At 33.6% G+C, this 25,417-nt stretch overlaps 1 protein-coding gene across 6 annotated transcripts in view; it reads left to right on the top strand.

Annotated features, from left to right (window-relative positions):
* gus (splA/ryanodine receptor domain and SOCS box containing gustavus) overlaps positions 1-23,624 on the top strand; it is a 114,211-nt gene extending 90,587 nt beyond the window's left edge. For 3 of the 6 annotated variants that reach the window (XM_081994840.1, XM_081994821.1, XM_081994827.1), the window contains 4 exons: positions 13,258-13,468; positions 15,519-15,800; positions 16,499-16,907; positions 19,139-23,624. In XM_081994840.1, coding sequence (XP_081850966.1) covers positions 13,451-13,468; positions 15,519-15,800; positions 16,499-16,907; positions 19,139-19,278 — 849 coding nt within the window. In that variant the 5' untranslated portion in view covers positions 13,258-13,450 and the 3' untranslated portion in view covers positions 19,279-23,624. Of the gene's footprint in view, positions 1-3,831; positions 4,111-4,221; positions 4,422-11,213; positions 11,437-13,257; positions 13,469-15,518; positions 15,801-16,498; positions 16,908-19,138 lie in introns of those variants that run through there. The other 3 variants (XM_081994837.1, XM_081994832.1, XM_081994823.1) reach the window with 3 other exon arrangements.
* The last annotated feature ends 1,793 nt before the right edge of the window (positions 23,625-25,417 follow it).

Raw genomic sequence — 25,417 nt, 5'->3', positions numbered from 1 at the left:
GTTTTTGAAAAAAAAATATGCAAGACTATTCTTTAGGCATTATGAATTGCCTTTTGAACTTGAATAATCCATGATTTGGGCCCAAATACGAGTTTACATGATTTTTTGTCCAGTTTCTTGAGTTTCCTACTTTTTATATCGCATTTCAAAGACAAACTTGTAATTTTTAACTTTTCTTGAGTTCCAGCAATTTCCGTTTTGGGTTTCGTTTAAAACACATGATAATTTGTCCAAATTTTAGACACCATTTTGTATGTTCTTTTAGGTCACTTGACCGTTTTTACCTTGGTTTTTACTATATTTAGTTTATTCGACTTTTTACTATATTTAGTTCAGTCGACTTTAAACTTGGCTTAAACCAAATTCAAGTTAAGTGTGGTTCAGACTGTGATTTAGTTCAACTCTATTGTCATAGTCTATCTATTAACTATCCTTAACTTAAACCTAGTTTATAGTATGTTATTATTTTTTAAAACGGTATTTTGGCTTGGAATTTGGTGTCAGACGATATTTTATTATTTCAATATTAAATTAAATTAACTTCTAATTGGCGTATGATGACCACGTGAGTATTTTCCTTTTTTTAGTCTGACTTTTTAGTTGTCACGTGACGGGTTTTTCTATTTTTCAGTTAACTCGATTTTTATCAATGTCACGTGACAATTTGTCAACCTTGATTAACATGGTTTTTCAGTCTCGTGTCTAGTTATTAATTGTTTAATTTTTCCAAAGTCACATGATTGCTGTTCCATATTTGGTTTTTTTTTAATACCCTATTTGACGATCTACATTAAAAGAAGACTGAGGACAATGATAGTAAAAACTCTGTTTTCAACAATATGCCTACATGAGATCGAAGCTTGACAGGTTTGGCCGCTAGAGAGCATCAAATCTGAAAATCATTTTAGATTTTCTTAGAGGATGGTTGGAACCCAGATAATACGGTCTTGGTTTTGACCGATGACTGACTTTGAGGTCAAGTAATTTGAATTGGACAAATTTACTGTTTAAATTATTTTTCCATTAGGAAAAGTTTTCTAAACAATTTTGGAACACTCATTATTTTGGCCCTAAATAACTCGGTTATTTGAAAAGTTACATTCAAAGACCATTAATTAAGGTTGATAGATTGTCCAGACCGTGGGCTTTCTAATAATCCTTCCACTTGACGTTTTTTGGTGTTCCTACCATTTGGACGCTAGCCAATTCCGGGTACAATATCTTCGAAATTCTTAAACATAGCAAGTGGTTTCACTTTTAGTTATCAATAGTTTTTACTGTTTTCCAGGAATATTAGAAAAACCGCAGTAATCATGTTTTCGCGATCTTCAGTGGCCTATACCAATTGGACCACCTTGTATCTGCTAGCAGAGGCTTGTGCGGCACATGCCACGCTTTTATTACAATACTATTTCGTTCAATACATTTATCACTATTGCCAATTTGAATATTACGATTTCGTCACTCCGTTCGGTATGTAAAATGCACGTGGAATTTCTTAAGCTGCAACCACCCCGGGTGGACTACAACAAGTTCACTGATTTGTGAACTTAATAAATAGAAATCTTGGTCCATTGTTCGGCCCTGTTAAATATCCGAAACAAAAGCGTCGACCCGGTCGAATGCGATGGGGAAAAGCAAATATAAAAGGCAAATTAGAAAGTCGCTTGCACGCCTATTATTGCCATGGACAGGAAAAAAGTACACAACCGTTTCAGTCGTTACTAAAACATTTCAGTTTTCCTGTAACAGTCGGTCGTAATTTTGATTGAACTTACAGGGGTTATGCGATTGTTTGTATCATCTTTTTGTATACTTTTTAAAGTTTAGACGTCATTCCTACAAATTAACTAGTCACAAAATTTACCAAAGCTAATCGTGTCAACTGTCAGTTTATGTTTATTAGTTCTTCAGAGAAATGTTTTATATGCACACAATATAATTCATTTTAAACTTTTTAAAACTACATACTTGCAGAAAAAGCAAGAACGATTTTCTAGTTCCAGTTATTATTTTGATGTTATAATAAACTCGGTTATAAACTTTTTAGGCTATTTGGAACTTCAATGTGCAACGTATAAAAAGCTAGCATAGAAGTTGAATATTAAAGGCAGAGAACTAAAATCTAGTACTAAACTATAATACTGTTCTTGTTTCTGAACTGAACCACAATTGGGTAATACCCTTTTTTACAAAATGAACATAATGGAACTAAAAAGTTAATAACTTTTTCTGTGCACGCCTTAAAATGTACGTCTTTTTTACCATAATAGTGAATATTTAATGTTTGTAGTAAAGGAGGAAGTGTACTTGTTTTACCAACATTTCAAATTAAAGTAGAATATTAAATCGGGTAAGTTTGATGGCCATTCTATCGTTATTTAGGCTACCTTTGTATCCTTTAATCTTTTGGTAATAACTATCCTAATTCCAAAAGTTATATATACTTAATACCAACAGTTATACTAAACTGTTGGTATTAAGTATTAAACTTTCATCAACATCACATTTACACTTTGAATTTTACGTTATTAAGGTTCTGCTATAAAAACCGTTGACATTCTGTATATTGTTCCATAGAAAGCCTTAATTTTGGTCTCAAAATGTCACACAAATCGACGAATTTGTCTTGGCAACTATTCAGCTTGGAGAAGTGATTTGAGCTTCAGTATAATATCATATTATACAGTATATATTTCTTAACTAAAAACTTAAATTTCTTTGCCAGCAACTTCTAGAATAATTTTAACATTATTAGAATCCTCTAAAACTCCTCAGTCCTTTTTGATATGCCTAGAAAATAAAAAAAGAACAATTTTGAAAGTGCTAACAACCTTCAAAAACTTTGAAAGCTATTAATCATTTAACAACCTTTGAATATGTTAGATTGTACTGGAGTCACTTGTTGTGATCAGAAATGATCCATCAACATCAACGTATTTAAGTACATAAACCTGGCAACAGCGCTCATCACTCGCAGCACAACGAAACGTCAAATCAACTTGATTTCCATGCAAATAGAGGTTTTTATATGGAACGTGAACTCACTTGATAAAAGAGAATTACTTAATTTTGCTGTTGTATTGCCAGCTTTGTAAGCAGCAAAAGGAACAGTCTATGTCTAATGGTGTTTTCTTTTGGTACATTTAGTGCAAAATTAGTGTAGGTATTGCAGGGTACAAAAACATTAGTTTTACACTAAATGTTTCAAAAGAAAACGCTAAACTATCTTCAACCTTTACGTGTGGATATGTGAATATTAGAGGAATTCGTCAGCCTGTCACATGCACATTATGTACAAATTAATGACGTCACAACATATTAACTGTCAAATTCTGTTCTGCTGACTGAAAAATAACTGCATAATCTACCTTTTAAGGAAATTGTATACCTTCTGATTCCAATTATTTTCGTTAAGTGGGCGGGTTATTGCTTTGGTTTAAAATCAGTTTGATTACTACAGAATGGAAGATGATGTTAATTTTGAAACAACCTTCGTAGTTTTTACTGTCGCTACTTCCTCATCAAGTTCACGGTTGGTTGTCTTCTTTGTCTGCGAGGCTTTTTCGTAGGTTTTTTGACCTTCTGTTACAGTATTGCTTCACTGACGGTTTCATTGTGGCAGTTTGTCGCAGATGTTTGGAACCCAGTGATAGGAATCATTGTTTGACTGTTTGTGAGCTCAATTTGTGTGACTAGTTACTGCACTTAAAAAGCTGGTTGTTTCAACTAACCAAAAGTCCCTCGTATCGGTTGAAACAAACGAACCTTCGAAACGAAAAGCGTTCGGTTGCGGTCACCAGACTATCATACAAAGTCAATCAGTCTCTGTTCGGTTGTATTATCGTGAAGCTCGTAGTGCAGCTTTACGTAGCAGCGCCAGGCTCGTGTGTGTCGACCTTTATGCATGTGTTTTGTTTTTGCGCCAGCCGGTCGCAAATTCTCCCCCGGTCGTGCACGGGGTGTTTGTTCTTTCCTCATTGAGACGCAAAAAACGACCCAGCCAAAAATTCGGGGAGCCAAAGCCCTCATCTAAGCCCTTCTGGTCATTTGATTCATGGAGCTGAAGGTTTCATGGTTGAAGATGCGTATGAATATTGCGGCTTACAGGTAATTTTTTGGAGTTTTTGGAACTTTGCCGCGCAATTGTTTTCGCGGAACCGATATGTTCCTTTAAATGACGTAGTTTAGCCAGCTTTTTATAGTCGAGCACAGACATAACGGAACTTAGTACGTTTTGAGGGCTTGTAGATTCAGTTACAGTCAACCTATAATTGGTTAACACACGTGGGTTTTAGTGTCTCAAACAGGTGCATCTTAAGTATTTTCCTTCTAAAGACTTCCGCTATGAGGGTCATTGATTTGGGGTATTCGTTGCTGGAGTGTCTAGTAACGGCCAGCTTGGAATTGTATTTAACGGGGTATGTACTCTAGACTTTAATAGTCTCCTGTGTGTTTTTTGTTTAATCCTCCTAAACCATTTATCAGTAAGCTGGAAATTAAAACGCCAGGACAGTGTTTTGACCTCGCCATTCAAAAAAAAACCTCCTGAAAGTTAAATTTATTTAAATTTTTGGTTATTTTGTTTTGTCTGTAACCTTTCAAATTCCCCGCCGGTCATTCTACGTCGTGGAAATATACAGGGTGGCCAGAGGTGAACGTTACGCTCACTTAAAACTGGACAAAGTTTGGTTGCATGGGTGACTTTCTAAAGTATCCTTGAATGTACAGCCTTACTAGTTGTTTAAGATCAATATGACAACATTGCTATTTTAAATGGAACACATTTTTGGATTGACCATAAGTTTTAGCAATGTGTCTTTTATGCCCTTCTCGTATTGTTTTAGTCTTTTGCAGGAACTTGAATTAATAAGGATTAGCAAATGAGTTTTGACCCAAAAAAAATTAAATCTTGTACAAGGTCATTGGAATTCACTGTTTAAGGTTTTCGAAACAAAACTCAAAAGGTTAATGTGAATACAGGGTGTCCCAGTGATTAATTTCAAAAACTACCATTACTACTTACAAAATTACACATACTATATGTATAATAATATACATTATTTAAGTCAATTTTATAATTTTCAATATAAAAGTTAGGTTTCAAACCTGTTAATTTCATTACAAACAGGCATCATTTTAATGTAAAAATATTCACAAACTCGTTATTTGGATTTTAGTAACTGTAACGTAACTTTTGCATTTACATTTTTCTGTTATTGAATTAAATGTGGAGTAAGCGGCAACGTTGTACATCCAAGCATATTTTGTAAAGTTTATACCTATATGCAATCAAATTTTGAGAACTATACTATGGATACGCTTTATAATTAGCAAGGTGTGTTTGTTAACTTCTTTTCATTGTGTTGTTTACAACAGTTACACCACCCTAAACTGATTAATTTCTTTTGCAAACATAATACACACACGCGTAATAATCACCCAGAAACATATTAGCAGATTTACGCAAAAAGGTGCGTTTAATTCACCTAGCCTTGATATTTACCTATTTTAGAAACCCTGAACCAGTAATGATTTACTGTAATTGATATGTTACAACACCTTTTACACCTTTTAAATGCGCGGCAATAGTTACAAAAAGTTTAATTTACAGAAAAAAAATTAAATGATTTCTATTCATATTTCACGTAAATGGTACGTCACCTGATAGTAGAATTCAAACAAACCGAACCTTATAAACAAATTACGCCATTATCGTTGGCGTAACTATTCTTACGATTTGTGTAGTAAAAAAAGTTGGGAAACCTTAAGCGCGGCCTCCATTTTAATGTATTCCAGCTGTTTTGCAACGTTGTTTCTGTCAAAAAATTTACTTTGGGTAGTCGTCTTCATGCAGGTAGGAAGTGGCCCATCTAAATTGAAATTGGCAACCATACATGTGTCATATGTTGTTTATTTAACGATTTCCGCCTCGGTCTCACATTCGGAATACGAAAGTAGCTTACCAAGGGTCGAAGGGGCCCCGCAACCGTTTTGGCATTTCATATTTTCCCGGAGTTATTGCTCGGTCGTGTTACGTTTTCATGCTGGCAACGTCTAGGGAAACAACGGTGTTACAAACGTGAGCCTACTTTTTATTTTGTTGTAAGTTAAGGATGATCATTTCAGTATAGAATAACGTAGCTTGTAGTTAAAGTCTGTCAAAGATAAGGTTTCAGTGACGTCTTGAGTAATAAGAAGAGGCTCATTATAATCGTTCTGTGCTCCTGAGCTCTAGAATTTTTGGTTAAGGGCCCAATCCGGAGAAAGACAGTAATCGGTTTTCAAGATGGCATATGGAATGATTCCTCAAACATTCAAGAATCGACTTCTCCACTCAAAACGTCTACTTGACCCGTAATTCGTCAGTGGTTTCTGTTACCCCAAAAACGTCACTGCAATCTTATCGTTTGACAGAACTATAGGCTTTAAGCATCAGCTGCACAAAATTTCGCACACCAAAATGTGCATTAATTCAGTTAGGCGCACACCACACCTACCTTTTAGCGCATTTTTTGTTTATCCAGATTGTCCATCAAACTATAACCCTTTTGCTTATTGAAACAGCTGATGCACGTGCCCAGAACCGGTTTTGGTCGCTCCTCCGGCGAATGGCAGTTAAAAATCATGGTTTATTGATGAAGGGGGCTTTTTTCAACCCGGAGCTGTACAATTCACTAGATAACCCCGACAAGGGAAATTGTTAGAATGTGGCAGATGGTTTTTCACACGAAAAAATCAGGCAATTTATTATATTATCTCTCTAGGATCTAAAGGAGCCTTCACTTCGTAAACAATAGTTCATTTTTGCTGAGTTTGGGTTATACTAGTAGCGCAGAGGCTGCCTTTTACAATCTTGCATATCAGCAAACACCAGGTTTTACGAATGCTTATGAAGGAAAAATGCAATATTACCTAGAACTAAACCTGTTTCATAGTTCTTGACTGGATTATCAATGTCTTTGTTCTTTTGGCGTTTTAATTAGAATTTGTTGAGAAAATTATACTGAATACTGCATTTCTAAACCTTTTTAACTCTGATGATTATTTTAGAGTTCTGATGAAAACTGTAGTGGGAATAAACAGCTTCGTCACAGTCATAAAAGATTATAAGAGGCTCGAAAGTGATAAGGAAAAAATATAAAGTCTTTATAATACTAGGATAGTCCTGACTTGAAGTGACTCCAATGTAGTTTGCCTTTTGTCTAAAATATGAGATATTTTGATTGTAACGGGTTCTGCCCAATACACCCAAAAAATGCATACTAATATTGCAACTGAAGGAATGTCACGAAAATCTTTTTAAACTTTAAAAACACTAAAGAAGAACTTTAGCTTGTTGTTGACATTCTACATTCTGTCAGTTTTTGATCACTGCTTAGGAGTTGCAGGTCTGATGATCCTCATTTTCGCTCTGAAACTTGGAGTAAAAATTATCACTATAAACAGTACAAGTGGATTTTACTCCATTTTCTTAGATGTCAAAAGTTCATTTTTTCAGTCACAAAACAAAGTTCAGTAACCTCAAGGATTAAGATACCATTAAAGAGCAATGTTTTGGAGATATTAGGGCAAGTCGACATGTGCAGTATTTGCGTAAATCACAGAAGTGTTTGTAACGTGATTGGTCAAGAAAAAAGATCAATCAGAGTCAGATCATCATCTCTTTAAACTTGTAGTTCCCTGTATAAGCCGAAGTTATTCTGTAATTTCTTTTGGTCACTTTTGTTACCATTCGCCGGCGTTCTTTGTTAACGAGACATCTTGGTTACCTACGGTTTCCATACAGGGTGAATCAGAGTTGTGGTCAAATTATGAATTCAACGTTAAAAAACTTGAATAAAACCTTAGTTTGCTATGTTACGGATATACAGGGTGTTAAGGTTTAATTTAAAAACTATGCAAACGTTGATTTATTCTAATTAGTGATTGTCTTTCATCATATTTTATGGGCGTCAATCTCTGTCAGAGACGTATAATTTAAATGTTTAAATGACTGTTTTGTCTTACTAGTGGTAGACGGAGCTGTAGGTGACTGGGTACATTTTTGTTCTCGTTCACGTTGTTTTTGAGTAAGAACATTAATACCAACTTTTTTGGCAATTCAAATACTACTATTTACTTATACTCGAACATTCACTTACATAATAACTGGATTGCAAGTTATATTATAGCATACTATACATTCCACTTTGACCTACCCTGTATACTGAAAAGATCTGTCTGAGAGAGAGTGGACGATATTTTCTCTTACAAAGTTGTATAGTACAATGAAAAATGGTCTTATTCTCTACTTTCTAATTTTAATGTTCTGTATGCCTCTTTCACAGCAAATTCAGCTGTATAGAAACTCATTTCAAAATCTATTTTGTTGAGAGAAACTGGACGAAAAGTCTACATTTGTTAGTTTTATAATTCCAAAATCAACTTACTGTGACTGGATTTTAATGCGTTTTCAGCTTCTCCGCTTTAAAGGTGGCATACAAATGGACAACATATTTTCAAACTCGTGGCGTAAACAAACTCATAGAATATCAAAATGTCATAATGGCAAAGCAAGCGTAAATCTCTGTTGTTTTTAGTTAAATTACGCCAAATTAGCTATGGAAAATAATTAGAATTGTAGAAGTGAAAGTCCCTGACCCTCGTGTTTTGGCTCAATAGTTAAAACACGAGCGATTTAGTATTTATTTGTCAACATTCATTGATGCCGGTGTATCAAACATACTATACTACTTACAAAGCAACTCCTCGTGGGGGCAACATGCCAAATTCTCCACATTCTTTTGGTGTATGTATTATTGTACTTGCAAACTATCTATTTTTACATGGTACAGTGTGCGCATGCCAAATATCCCCTCGTTTTTCACAATAAAAAATATTCTTACCTGATGTTCCCATCATAACAAAAGCCGGACCCGACCAGGCCGTTGAAACCGCTTCGTGACCAACAACTTGAAGGAAACGACGCATTTTTTTCTGAAATTCTTCACAAAGAACGACCAAGAGAACGGCCTGACTTTCAAGGATATCCATCCAGGTGTCAATGGCACTTAATGATAATGATGACGCGCGACTCTGTACCAACTGTTCATTAAAAAATACAGAAAAGTGATTATGCTGAACAGGCCAATTTTTTCCGAATGCGGTTGTTGTTATTATCATCGCGTTTACGGACGAATAAAACGATCTGTAAAGTTTAATTTTTATTGAGTAGTATAATTGGGTTTTGAAAATGCAATTTTAAGGGTGGACTTCCTTGGTTTGTTGCAAGCAGCAAGAAATGCAGGAAACGCCATGATGCATGCAAGTGTCGAGTCGCAAACAACAGATGTTTGCTGATCAATTAGATAGTTAATGAAAACCGTCAATGCTATCGTAACGAACGTATTATGGAATGGAAATGAGCCTATCTCTTGACAAACATTTAGATTGATGACAGGAATAGCGACCAGTCTTATCATACGTTTACTTTAATTATTATTGTGTTTTAACCTCTAGATTAGTCTTAAAAAACGGTTAGGCGTTAGAATACCCAGTGGTTCAAGTAAATAAAGTGAACCTTCTATAGCATGTATAGCGTGCAGATAACTATTGCATAATAATGCTTTAAACGAAGATGTAAGTGACATGTGTCAGTGTCCATAACGAATATGACGTCCGATGAATGATAAAGTTGTGCTTTATCTTTGTCTAGAGCATTGATTTGCAATAGTTCTTTCTTCTTGAATTCCTATGAACAATTTTGACATTCGTTTTATACCTGTATACAAGTATTTTCTACGGTCTTGAATATTGTCTGTAGCGAATTTGAATAGTCCTGTATAGTTTTCTATGAAACTTAAAACTCAAAATTTACACAAAACCATTTAAATTTACCTCGCCATACCTGTTTGTCTACTTTCCCCTTTTAAATTTGTATATTCGGTACTTTTAACTAAAAACAGCTTTCTATTTTATTACCATTAGGTAAAACTAATTTCGAAAAGAGCCGAGTTTCTGCCGAACCATTTTGTAGCTTATTGACCCTAAAACTAAAAATTTTGGCCAATAACACTAAACTTTCAAAAGGCTCTTATTTTTATTAGTGTAGTAGTAAAATACGGGTACGTAATCGTTTGACCCAAATTTACTTCTTTAAATAAGATGTTTTCAGCAGCAATTTTCACTTTCCTAAAAATGTTTTTTTTTATATAGAAATCGAAAATTATATGAAAAATGTAGTAAGTAATAAATCTGACAAAACACAGAAAATAACGGAGAAAAATGCCAATTTAATAGTTGCGTTAATCATTTTCTAGCTTTGTCATTCAAATTTTCACTTCTTATAGCAATATCGTGTTTGGTTATTACTGCATACTTTAGCTTAAATCCATACTTATCATACTATTGCTATTTTTTGTGTAACTAGAATTTACAAGCTTGCCAATTACAATTTAAACCACTTTTAGGATGCTTTGCTGTCGAAATTTGCAATGTTGTAATTGAGGATCAGCTTTACAGGTTTAGTTTAGCTTCAATCGAGGTTACACTTTAAAATTAGCATTCACATCTTTTCAGTTAAATTTTAGATTTACTTTTAACTATAACCCCTGAAATACACCTTTGAAAATTTGTAGATTTTTCAATTTTTGTTGAAAGCACTAAATTAATTTTTATATTTTTTATTAATAATGTACATTATTTGTAGTAGAAGTCCATATATTATATTAGCTTAATTAGCGCCTTTGGTGGACAAGTTTTGGAGATATGAATGAATAATGTGCCTACTTTAAAAGTGATATTATGAGATAATCACATTTAAATTATTACAATTGAAACGTAATAATTAATCTTTATCTTTCTAAAGTTTAACACTTTGTGTTTTGAAAACGAAGCGTTTAAGAATACCGGTTGATACTGCCAGTTAATATTTTCTGTCGTATCATGCCCTACGTCAAATTAACTCAAAAAAAGCAGAACAAATTTTAAGTAAAAAGTACAAATACCAAATCAACAACTGATACGTCAGGAGTTAATAATAAATTGTTCTCCTTTTCATAATTATGACAAATTTGCTCAATATGTAGGTACTTTATGGCAGTCTATTTACTAACTATTTGCTCGATTCCCAATAGATGGGTCTGCCCTCAGGTCTGCTGCACTAAACCTTTTTGTTTATGGCTGATAACCCGGAGGGATAAGAAGCAGGTAGATCTAGAATCTTGTCTGTTAGGTTTTAATTTTCAGTTCGTTCAGCACTTTAGTTCAGTACAAACTTCTACTCGGTTCGTACCTAAGCAGTTTTGCACATGAATCTAACATGTATATACTAGTGACTGTTACAATTCAACACATATTTACAAGTCCGGGTTATATAAGCATTTACTACCAAGACGCAGGCATTATGTGGTTACCGTGGAGTGAAATACTGGATGTTGAGAGGCAAATTGATAGGTATTTTCTATCATAGTTGGTTAATTTGTAGAATTTTTTGTTTGCTTTAAACTTCACTACATTTAATGGCGTTTTCGATTGGCGAGTTTAGTGGAAAAAGGATGTATTTTGCACTATCAAATGGCATTGGAAACAATACGAGAATACATTAGTTTTGTACCAATCAAAAACGCCATAAGAACTGCTTAGTATAGAGTCAAATTCTCTTTAATATTATCTTATTATACAGGGTGCTCCAAATTAATTGTAGAATACTTAAAGGGTAGAAAATACATAAAAAATAAACGCCAAGGTGCCATATAAACTATGGTTGAAAAGTGCCCTCTGTCGAAGTTAGCGGGCCCTAAGGGTGTCCCTCAATAAAAAAGTTTTTGTATCTTAATTAATAAACTAAAATAAAACTCTCTCATCATTTTGAAGTAATCATTTGGCGCTTTTTTTATTTTTTTAAAATAATCTTGACATCTACTAATGACACATCAAAACGCTCTAAAATTACAGCTTAAAGAAATTTAAAGCTGTCAAACTTTTTGAACAGCACCAGTATTTGTAAAGATTATTTTAAAAAACCCTACTTGAAAAATTTACTTTATAAGAACATAAACATAATTTGTGATTACTTTTTTTTTCATGTAAATATTTACTCTAAATTTTTTTTCACATGGCAGAAAACCAATAGGTATACATATTTATTTTTAAAAATTGAAAAAAATTCTAAATGGTCATTTCAAATAATTGGTAAACATGCATGCCAAATTTCATTTGAGTAACTTTTTTCGTTTAGGAATTAAAAATTAAAAAATGGTTTTCGGGGCTCACCTTTAAGGGGCGCTAATTCCGCTAGAGGGAACTTTTCGAAGTTTATATGGCACTTTGGAGTTTATTTTTTTGTGTACTTTCCACCCTTGAATTATCCTACAATCAATTTGGACCACCCTGTATAAGAAAATCAATTTTTGCAATTTTATTCAAACGTTTGTTATAACGAAATGTTCGTAACGAACTTACTTGAGATATTTTTTTCGATGCACTATTAAGGTCTGAAATATGACACCTTTATCGTGAAACACCCTGTATACAGCTTTTCACATTTAGGGACTAACATTGTGACTTTGATTTATGTTAACATTAATCAAAATTGCGAGTTGTAAAACAGTAGTCCTAACCAAATGGATTCACAAAACGGAAACCAAACATCTGGTCGAATCCGAACGATAAATCGTCCGAATATAAATTTAAAAACGTGGTACCTCTCTAATGGTCGACATCAGCAAAAGTGGTTCCAGCTAATACGTAATAATAGACAAGAAGTGAGAGGATTTGATCGGATGGAGCTCTTACTTTGTCGTAATCGAGTCCAGTCAAGGTCACGGTCATTTTATCTGATTTTACGTTGGGTTTCATCCACGTGGGTTGCCTAATAGATTGATAATCTATTGTCTAAAAGTCTGAAAGGGTATTATACAGTGATTTTAATTGGTACTAGTTCAACGTTCTTGGTGCTTTCATTTTCCCTTCACATCGTCGTGGCGTTAATTGGTGACTCAGCTCAAGTCGTCATTTATTAAAGTACATACACTTTTATCAATGTTAATTTTGAAAAGTCAACCGCAACCTGAGTCATTCGAAAGGAATTGCATGACGACAAAAAAAAACAATACTTGAGGTTACACAGAAATTTGCGGATTGTGCGGTCGTCCCGCTCACTTCACCAAAAGTAAGCGGATTTTGTATGAAGTAATTAGAGAGATCTCGTATCAGCGTAACATTTTTCGAAATTTTAAACAATTCTTATAATTTTGCTTTATTTTTTTTTTGCAGATACAAGACCAGTATCAGGACTGGTGGCGTGAGAAGCGTAGGCTGCAGCGGAGGGGGCGGCGGGCAGCAGGCGGCGGCGACCGGCGGCGGAGTCCGCGGCGCCGCTGACGTTCGCCGGGCCTATAAGGCGTCCGGGGTGCCTGGTTGTGGCGGTACCAAAACGGGACCGCGAGGACGACGTGGTGCCCGGGGTATGAGCATGGGCCAGAAGGTACTGTCTTATTTCTTATTTTACTTTCGAAACTAGCTTTTAAGATTTTCATGGGCATCAGTTAGTTTGCACATAACGCCAGTAGATTTTTAATTGTGTCCATGTGCAAACTAACTGGTTAAATCACAGTATTGAACGCAGAAATCAGGATAAACTTTCAAAATGTACAAAATCTCATGAAAACTTCGTTACATAGAAAAGCGAACCACTCACCAAACTTTGTTTCGTTATAATTTTGTCGCTTTCAATACAATTTGATCGTGTGTGGCAAAATCATGATTTCACCGCAGTCATACTGGTCCAAAAGAACCAAAAACCAAGTATGTAGGTGGGTACGGTATGTTTTGTTTTCCTTCAAAGTTACTTTTGTGTTTCGATACTGTCTGATCACTTGTTTATTTTCACATGCAAAATTTAACAACTTTAATATAATTTTAGTTAATAAAAAGGAATATCTCAAAACAGAATAACGGAAGTGAAAGTAAAAAATCTAATAAACATTTGAAACCTGAGTTCTTAAGAACGTTTTTCTTAAATTATTGAATTAAAAATGCTGTAGGGTGTTCCGAAATTAATATGGCAGCGAAAAACGATGAATTTCTTATGGAAAAGTTTTCCTTTCCATTTTAACACTCTTGTGGTCGTGTCTTCTTTCGAAATACTTTCAAGTATCATAAATGTTTTTTGCCAAAAAATTGCTAGAAACTATTAATTAATTATAATATTATTAGTGGTAATATAATATCAACAAAACATGGGGGTAATTTTGCGAATGCTATACAAGAAGGCCACATGGTTGCTCAGTTATTTGAAAATCTACCTATAAATTATTTAATTATGTGTTTGCACGGACGTCACTGGCAAAACTGAAAACTATTACAATTCTGAATACCTTGTATAATATGTATGCTGATAGTTTTTTATAATTCATCTCTGCATTTCTAACCAATTCATTATAAATAATTACTACTTTGATATTCTTTTTTTTCTCCTTTTCTGTTAAAGCTCAAAAACTTATAATGGAAACGTAATCTTTAATTGAAATTATCTACACTTTACCGTTCACATACTTTCTTTACATACTTTAGTTGAAACATTCTAGTAGGAAAGGATGTAAGTGTCTTAAAAAGGTATTTATTGATTTATGGTTCCTAGTAGACAATAGACTGAAATTTGCAAAACACCTTCTCTTGTCAGTTAGGTTTTTACTGATAATATTGTTGTGCGTTTAATTCTCCTTTCTGTGATTGATGTACTTAAATTAAATTTGAAAGGTGCAAAATTCTGGTTTAAGATTGATGCATAAGCACATTAGGGTGTGTCTATAAAATAGTATCATTATAAACAGGTGACACAAAGTCTAAGTCTCAAAAAGATTTTTAATTAATCGTAACATAACTTTGCCTAAAATTTGCGGGTAAAAGTACTTCTATTTAATTGCAATATTATAACCAAATGTAACTTTAGTTTCTGTAGCAAGTAAGTACTATTTTTACCAGGATTTTAACAATATGTTTAAGGATCTGAGACTCTTCAATTTGTGATTGACTCCCTAGTGTTGAGTAGTCTTGGATTTTTGTCTCTAAATTTTAATTGTGTTTTAATTAAGGTATGTTCGTAATTTTTGTGTGTAATGTTAAAATAGAACTTACTTGCTACAGAAACTAAAGTTAGATTTGGTTACAGGATTGTAATTAAATAGAAGTAGTTTTAGACAAATTTATGTTACGATTAATTAGAAATCTTTTTGAAACTTACACTTGTGTCACGCTTTTTGTATTTACAACGCAGTCTCTTGGAGCAACATGGACTACCGTTTTGAAATAGTATCAAATTTACTTGTATAACACATTTCACTTGATTATCATCTTCGTAAAATAAAAATGATTTTTTTGTTGTAAATGTGGTACTGGAAATCTTTGATTTGTGACTTCTTTTTAATGGCATCAACATTTACTAATATCTCAGGCTGTAATTACTTGGATGTATTTTTTATTATTTATATGCTAAATAAAAATAGTAAAATAACTAATAATGCTTGTAAATTTAGGTTAGCAACGGTGTAAAGGCGGGTAACGGCAGAGACGCCGCGGCCGCCCCCTACAAACCAGTGATTCCTAGGGAACTTGCACAAGACTTTGCCAGACCACCACGATTGGACATGCTGCTGGACATGCCTCCTGCACTTAGGGAGACGCAACTGAAATACAGTTGGAATCAGGACGATCGCTCTCTAAATATATTCGTTAAAGAAGACGACAAATTGACCTTTCATAGGCATCCAGTAGCCCAGAGTACGGATTGTATTAGAGGAAAAGTAGGATTTACTAAGGTGAGCTCTTTTACTTATTTGTTTATATCTTAATAAAATAATTACACATAAATCTACAACAAGTTGTATAAGCCTTAACAGTGATGGTCAGATTGCAACATTGCAATCAAAGTTTATACTAGGTAATGATAAGCGGATAATTATCTTCACTAATTATGCCGACAATCAGTTAGCAATTTTGCTGTAATATTATCTTTGTAGGAAGGTCTTGGGTGTTTGTTTACATAAAAATAAATGTGAGATATTTCTCAATGGGGCTTGCAAGGTTATATGGGACATCCATTCTTTTTTGCCTAGTAGTACCTTAAATAACTCATTAGTTTTTGGTTTTATCTAAATATTAGAGCTGTTTACTACTTTTCTAACAGTTACTACAGATTTATGGACCACGATTTTTTTTTACGTGCCAGGGGCCAAAAGTGATTTTGATGTATTTTCTGATAAGATCAAGAAATTCTATGGTGTTTTGGGAAGATTACTTGGGTTTTTCAGTTGGAATCCACAGGTATTTTGTCTATAGTCTATACATGGCTACTTGTCAGTTCGGGTCGCAAAACGCTAGCTTATCCGCTCTTCAATGTCTCTTCAAACTATCATGCGCCGACAAAGTTAAAATTTATACTATTGTTACTAACAAAAAATACATTATCATTGTAATAATTTCGTATTTTGTAAATCTTCATGATATTTTTTTTTAGGGCATGCACTGTTGGGAACTATGCTGGTCAACACGACAACGAGGCACACACGCGGTAGTGGGCGTGGCGACAGCAGAAGCTCCATTACACTCAGTAGGTTACCATAGTCTGGTGGGCAGCACGGACAATTCCTGGGGATGGGACCTGGGCCGAAACAAACTGTACCACGACGTGAAAAATCAGCCCGGAGTTTTGTATCCGGCCCTGTTAAAACCGGACGAGACGTTCATCGTGCCCGACAAATTTTTGGTCGTTTTAGACATGGACGAGGGCACGTTGAGTTTCGTCGTTGATGGCCAGTATTTGGGTGTGGCCTTTAGAGGACTCAAAGGCAAGAAGCTCTATCCTATTGTTAGTGCCGTGTGGGGACATTGCGAGATCACCATGAGATATATCGGCGGACTGGATCGTAAGTATTTTCTTTTTTTCTTCAGCTTTAAATCATATGCGGAAGACAACACACTGAAATTAAATTCAATAGTGCCGCTATTAAGTTGATGGTGCAATATTTTTTTATTTTATATCTTTGGGAGGTTTGGAAATAAGATTGATGAGCGTTGATATTTTAATAGTTGGCACACTCTTTTATTTAATAATTATTTCAGTTTGAAAACGTATCGGCAGGCTTATTATGTCTTTAATATCTAGACATCATTCTTCTTTTTGAATATACTAAAGAGTTTCCAAGAGCAATTTAATTTAACCATGAAGGTATTAAACTGTTCGAAATTGCCCATAACAAGCTGTAATCACTGTTTCTTTATGCTATAATGACTGAGATAAAACAGGAAAAGTTGTATGCAACAATTTGTCGGCGGAACACAGAAACTATTAACAAAAAGGCGGTTGGTGCGAAATCGTATATTTTTGGCGATTTAATTGTTTGGTATAATTTAGTAATTAATTTTAAACAAGGTAAATCCCACTCTCTTGACTATCAAGGTTGTTGCCTCATTTAGGTACGTCATTTTTGCTTTGGAGACTGCACTATCATTTGTATCGGATTTATTATACTGCCAAAGAATGTTAATTAAATGTTTTAATTTAGATAAACTTTTGCACATTTGATTTACAGGATAATTATCTTTTTGATTTTCATATTTAACGTTTTTATTGTTTAACTATAAATTGCTGCTATAAAAAGGTCATATATAACTAAATTGAATAAATTTTTAAAGAATGTCCCCGTAGATCCCAGGTTATAAAATTGCAAAATCATCAAATCCAATCAGAAAGTTTAATGATCTTGTTTCGGTAATTGATAAAAATTATTTCCGAGTAAATGAGACAGGACTTTGTCGGTTTAACAACCTTTTAAAAAATTTCAAGGTAGCGGAAATAATTTCTTACTGTTTCCAAGACATTCACCAAATAATGCTAGGGCAACAGCCGGTTAATAAAAGATTTAAAAGAAGGTAGTTTTTAGTTGCTTATTGTTTTCTACAGTTTACTGATGAGAGTTAATTTTGTTTTACATATATTTGCATTTTAATTCACGTTTTATTTTTTGGAAACATGCATTTATAAATATTTGTTCAGTTTAATGTAAATTAGCTTATTCAGAGTCTTTTAGCTTAGAACAAGATGTGAACAACGTTCTTCCGCAAGTAGCTATTATCAAAATAAGTCCATTTATCCACGTTTATTTTATTAACGACGATATAGGCCGTCATTAATGAAAGTAGCCGGTCAAATATAATTTTTGTTTGAAAATTGACAACATTAGAGTATGGTCTATTTAAACGAAAATTTATAATGATAAGTGGCGTCTCCTATGACGTTTATAACAATAATAATTATACTTGAAATTTGCATATTGTTAAACTCCTATTAACGAAAACTTTCTCAGCGTTGTAGCAAATAGCGTTATTCATCTGAAGATGTTAAACTTAGTTTACAAACAACCAAGCCAACAATGCAATACATTTTGCGTTTGAATAATAAGGTGGTTAAAAAATAAAATAAAAATTTGACTTTTTCGGTTTTTGTCGGATATCTCCGGATGTAATGAAAATGTTTTCTATAGAGCAATACAGCATTTTAAAAAACCTATTTTTGGTTTTTTGCTATCAATAGACGAAGCAACGATTGCATATTGACAATTGACATTGATAGTATTTCAGTTGTTTACCTATTTGACAAGACTTACAAGAGCGGAAAAATTAAATCAGTGTCGTTTATTACTTTACTTGAATTATGCAGGCTAATGTTGAACATTGTCATTTTGAACTCTGTGTGTTATTTTCTTGATGGTAAACCTGCAAAGTAAAAGTATCAAAATATGAAAAACACAAATTCAACTCACACAAAATAATAACCGAATCGATAAATTTAACTTGCAACGGGAAAAGTTTGAAGAAACTGTCAACAAACGCCAAACAACCAAAATTATGAATTTTAAATGGCGTTGGAGCCAGCGCCATATACTTTAGTTACCTTTATACCCGTTTTTTCAGTTGTGTTTGGTCAATTAATAGCTAATCTACCCTATTTGTGTTATAATCCTGCTTTTGTTTATTACTAGTAAAATTCTACTGAATCTGTTCTTTATTATTTCGTTTTGTTTAAACTTTCTAAAGTACAAATTTGAAATGTTCAGTTATATAAACCAAAACTAAATTTTATATATTTTTTTTCTAGCTGAGCCTTTGCCATTGATGGATCTATGCCGACGGGTGATACGACAAAAAATCGGCAAAGCCCACCTGGAAGAAAAAGTGATGAGTCTCCAGCTACCTCAGGCGTTGCAGACTTACCTCCTGTACCGAGATAGAAGATAATGATACTCATCTTCCGCAGGTCTGTCTTCCGCGGTATATTTTTCTATAAACGACGGCGGAACCGTACCATTTTAGCTGACGAAGAAACCAACCACCGAACTGATATTTTTAAAACCAAAAAATATAACAAAACATCAACAAACAACAAAATGTAATAGTGATCGATTCCGAGGCCGCTGCTTATTTCGTCGAATCGTTCTGAGTTCTGTGATTGAGAATCGATGGAAACGAATCTCGGACTAGTTTTCTTGAGTGACTTGAAATGCGGGACGTGAAGTGGTTTTTCTATTGATCTCGAAAACATGTAATAAGGTTTTTTTCGCCATATTAAGCCGACCTATTTATATCGTTTTCTCTTTATTTTGGATCTGTTTTATTTTGGCGGAGACGATCGTAAACGGACGTAGTTTTTACTTTTACGGTTAAAAAACTAAGGTCCGTTTTGTATTACGAAGGAAATTCCGAGTCTTCTGTAAAGTTAAAGCACATTGGCTTCCTGATATAGCTTTATCTGATATTTTTTTAAATCATAAGTGGAACATCTTTAGCGGTAAAGTGCCCCAGCAACACAACGAGGTTCTTAAGTTGGTTTCTTTCAAAGTGTTATTCATTCTATTATTATTATTTTTATTTTTTTTACAAGTAGTTAGTTTTTTTTATGACGGTATAGCAATAGGTATAATCACTAGTAGAAGTTTTTTGGGTAAAGGGTATAATGGATTAGTAAGGGCCATGGTGGTGGAAAGTTGCTAATCATCCCAGTCTGGTACTGCGGTGGTTAATGTAATTTTCCTGCAATGACCCTTAAGTTGTAATGGTCTATAGACTGAAATGTTTGGTGATTTTATTGCTACACCGACTACACCAAGTACCAAAACTGCATTTTATTTAATATTTTTGTTATTGACATTGGTGTCTGCCCTCCCATCGTTCAAGTAGTTCTTTTGAGTAGCACCCTGTACAAAAACAAGTAATTTTTATTTTTAATATTTTTGGCTTTATGTTAAGGTATTATTTTGTTTTGTTTCTTTCAAATATTTATTATTTGTTTTAACATTTTTCTTACAAATACGAGAACCTTTTTTTAATTGTATTTTAGGCCTCAACGCTGACATATGCAAAACTCGATTCAATCTAATCACAAAGCGTGCACTGTCGAAATCTCGCTGTAAATTTACATTACAGAATGTTCTAGAAACAATGCTACACAAAGCGTAAAAAGTTTCTCTGTTGATAATCAAAAGACAAAACCTTACACCACTTTTGACCAATCACATCTGTGTTAACCGAATGAGTCGCTAGATTTACTTTTGGGCATGCCATTTGTACGTTCTAACTTATAAAATTGAGTACAGATGTCACTAGAGTTGTTGCACAACTATGCAGGGATAGCCACCCAATTTTATAAATTAAAAGTTTATTAGGATTAATAATTAACAGAAATTTTAAATTTTGCAATTAAGAGAAATTTGCTGCGTGCTAGTTTAAAAATATTTCTGTCACTTCCGGTTTTGACCAGAATGCCATCCGGCACAACCGGATGTGCCATCTTGCTTCTTTTTTAAATGGAACACCGTGTATATTATTGTATTTTTTAATATTCCCATTAATTTAAAATCTTTTTCATGTTTCTAAATACTTGCAACGGTTTTCGAGATGTTGACGTTTAAAAAATTACATTTTTAGAGTGTCAAATAGAGCAAAACGACTTGTTGCATCATTTGGCAATATTTTGAACTTTGACAGGTGTCAAAAATTTTATAGCAGTAAAAAAGTTGACACCTGTCAAATTTTCCAATATGACCACGCAATAGATCTCAAAAAGTTAGGAAGATGCAATCCATTTCGCTTAAGCTACGTTTTCCTCCACGGTCGCCAGTCGTCAGCGACCGCGACACGGTAGCTGCTACCAATTCGCTAGACCTGGATTAATGTAATTTAAGTACAACTGTTTTCCTACAAATTCGCGGGTCGCTGCTACCAGCGAATCGTCGCCAGTCGTTGGTCGCCAGTCGCTTGTCTCGCCCTAGAGCAGTACAGTCGTTAGTCGCCGCGAATTTAAATTTAGTTTCATAAAGTTTTATCCAGAAATGGATGGATTTACCATTGAAAAGGATGAACAGCTTGTTCATCTGATCAGTAATAACCCAGAATTATATGATCCCAGAATAAAGAATGAAATCCTTCTTCTTTTCGCTTCTTAAACATTGGTAAAACTTGTTCTCTTCTTTCCCGATCATGCACTAAGGACAGTACTAATATATCATCATCCTGATAACTGTCCAACAATAAAAGTAAAGACCTTGTTTTAGACAGGTTCATTTTAACTCCGTTTAACGTTTCAACTCCGATGAGAATTACAACACGAAGCAAAATTCGCCAGCGAATTAAATCTAGAGGAAAACAGAAGCCGGAGCGAAAATCGTGAACGAATCAATCGTCGCTACCGAGTCGCGGTCGCTGACGACTGGCGACCGTGGAGGAAAACGTAGCTTTAGTAGCTATGTCTAAAAGTATAATAATGTACAGGGTGTTATATTTAAAATAAGCAAGTTCTTCATTCACAACTACTTCCGGTTATACCGGGAGTGACAGATTTTTAAAATACAACATGCATCAAACATCTTTTGATTCCAAAATTTCAATTGTTTATAATATTTGATCCTAATAAAGAGCACGAGCTAACCCCGTACATTATAACTTTCAAAATTGTCTAATACAATTTGTGCAATGTTGCCAAAATTATCATTTTTCCAATTTAACACCATATTTTTACGGTGTTCCTAAATTATCATTTTTTGCAAAATTATTTATTTTTAGTACCGTTGCTAAACAGACTTTTTCTAATTTAGTACTGAATCCTTTCAGTGTTGTCAAATTTATATTTTTTCTAAAATTACTCTTGAATAATTAATATTCACATTTCAACAATATTTCCAAACTGTTGACCATTTTGTCTAAAATCGTTAATAGTAATCAATTCATTTTTTAGCAACGTTGCCAAATTAACCATCTTTGCAGTTTGCAAGTGGGATTTTTTTCAAAATTTCTCGATTACTGTGTGTCTTATATTTTTAATCAAAATGGGGTCAGTGGAAACCGTTTTATGGTTATGGCCTGAATTTTGAGGTGACTTTAACCATCATGGTTAAGTGTAATTTGTTTCCCAATTGCCCAAAGGTACTTGTAGAGTGCCATTGTTTCTGAGACACTCTGTATACAGGGTTGTGTCATAAATAAATCGAAAACATTCAGTATGAGTTTCTTTGCTTCAAGATTAGAAAAATGTGTATATTTCCGAAAATGCTTCGTAACAAAGTTTTATTTTTAAAATCACAGACATCAAATTCGAAATGTGAATCTCAAAATACCCCCGAAATATTAATTATTATTCAGCGGCTTAATCGAATATTACTAAGACAAAGCAAAAATGTACGTTGTGTCTAAATTGTATGCAAAGAAAGTTATATGGAATTTTGTCACTTAATTTATTTTGAACACTCTGTATAATGACTAGACTTAGTTTTCCATTAGGAGAAAGCTGGCTTGTGATATATATTTTAAAACACAAACTTATGCGAATTTGCCAAGGCACTTTACCGACTTTACCGGTAAAAACTGGCTGCTTGGTAGTATTTTTGAATTATACATATTTCTGGGTTATTTTCAAATAGCCATCTTATTTCTTTCTATATGGTTAGAGTGTAATATACGGGTCAAATTTTCATAACTAACATGGGTGTAAATAGTGCTACACTGCCTCACTTGATTCAGTTAAGCCACGCCAGGCAGCCATTTTGCTATCGAAATAATATTGAGTAATAACGTCAGTAAGAAATAGACTTATTTTTGTAAATAGGAAAACTTTAGATAAGTGCCAGTTACACACATAATTTATATTAATAATAATTAATAAAAAAAAATACATGTACGTAATGACTGTAATCAGCCGTTTTAAATGCGAAAAAAGAGATTATACATACTTATAATATCCGACTGAACGAGATGTATGCTGATGTCGATGGTTTTACAGGTGAAAACTGTCGAGTTGTTCAGATGAAACTATGCAAATAAGGCGCAAATTCGTTTTTTGTCTTTAGTAAAATTTTCCCCAACGTGTATTTACGGATTATTAGTAATGTGCGGTCATGCAATGACCTGTGTCGACGAGTGTATATGTGGTTTGTGTTTAGGTTTTAGACTATTTTCGTATTGAAATTAAATGCAATTTTTAATTAAACCCTTAAAGACATTTTAAGCTAGGTTGTACCGTTGAAGGACGTTCGGACAAATGTAAATAAACCTGTAGAATATAATTTAATAAACCTTCAAGTTTGTCACGAAAATTGTTTATTATTGTGTTTCTGCTAGCCCTAAACTAAGCCCGACCCTAAGTAACATTTAAATGGATTGGACAGTTTTCGGAAACGCACAGAAAGACGACCGATAATTCAAATTCGACCCTCACCATTGGGATTTAGGGAGTATGAAACGATAAAATCTTTTCGAAAAAAAAAAAAAATTTTGCCAGTTTTTAATCACTTTTTAGACCAAATTGGTAAATTTACTTAAGCTCAGGGTACTAAAGACACACCCGCCAAGTTTTAGACCTGTAGTTTCAAAATAACATGGTCTAACAGGGGCTTAAAATTTTAACACGTAAAATCCTATGTTGCGCGTTCAAAAAAACTCACTGTATACATGTACCAATAAAGAAAACAGAAATTTTAACAATTAAACAAAAACTACACTATTACTAACAATGTGCTTGGTTAACAATACCTTGAATGATTTTAAATTTCTACATGCTTTTATCTCTTGCGGTAATGTATTGAAATTTAGAAGTCCTTTATACAGGGTGGTCCAGTTTTAAATGTCAATGATTCACTAGTCGAAAGCCCATCAAAAAATAAGTTAACATACATTATGTCATTTCTCTGAAAAATGCTTCTCAAGGAAAATACAGTCCATAAATGTTCAGTTTAATCGGTTTCTTGTCATAACTGTCCGAGTAACTGTCAGACCGCTGGAGCAATTTTAATCAAATTTAGAATAAATACATATGCAATTAATACATATAAAAGATGGTTTTAATTTTTCTGCCTTTTTCTGTACGTCACTGGATATTTTTCAGAAATTTAAGTTTTTTTGAGAAAATAAGTATCTCTTATAAAAGTATGATTTGAAACTTCGTTTACGAAATAATTGAGTTATTACGTTCAAAGACCCAAAACCAACCCAACCCAACTAAAAAATTGTCTTAAAAACGGTGAAAATTGACTCTAGAAGCTTAAAAAATGTCTTTGTAGTCAGTCATTATAGTTTTCAGATAAGTTGAAAAACTTTAGTATGGACTTGTAGCCATGAAAAACTACTTTATCTAGAATTTTTGATTACAAATTCACACATTTCAACCTTGAAAATTGACTTGGACACCAAAATGTGACTTTGAGTCTGAAACAATGAAAAGTGACATCAAAAGCTTAAATTTTGCATTTGAAGTAAGTTTTCATAATTTGAAAATACAATTCAATATTTTAGTCTTGAAAATAGTCTTAAATACAGGATATTAACATTAGATTCATGAAAATTGACTTGAAGACTAACTTTTAAATTTTTTTTAGTTTGTTTTTCATTTTCTTGAAATTCTGGACTATTTTTAGGGCTTTAAAACTGCTTTCAGCTTGGAAAATCGAGTTTTAGGGTTATCTCCACCAAGTTTTTGACATAGCAGAGTTAAAATAGCTATTTATGTAACCAGTTACGAAAAGATCGATTTTGTGTAACGAATGAATGTTTGTAGGGCGAGCGCAGCGAGGTCCTACAATTTGAATGAGTTACACAATAAAACATTTTCGAAACGTGTTGCATACATAATTTTTTCTAATTTTGATGTTGTTTGACTGTTTTGATTTAACACAAATATTCACTTTCATAGCACCTTGTATAAACTGTGACAACGACATGTTATGATGGATGTCGCCCATATGTTTCTACGGAAATGCGTAAAAACAGGGAGTGATGAAATGAACTTTTCATAACTAGTTACATAAAGTAAAACGTTTTGTCACTCTAATCAGTTTTGAAAAGTGTCACTTTATATGCCAAAATTAGAAAAAACAATTTTTACATTTTCCAT

This window comes from Ips typographus, linkage group LG1 (genome assembly GCF_016097725.1).
Source record: "Ips typographus isolate SLU linkage group LG1, UJ_Ityp_2.0, whole genome shotgun sequence".
Lineage (NCBI taxonomy): Eukaryota > Metazoa > Arthropoda > Insecta > Coleoptera > Curculionidae > Ips > Ips typographus.
The sequence above is the reverse complement of the archived record's forward strand: the minus strand, read 5'-3'. Positions and strand labels throughout refer to the sequence as shown.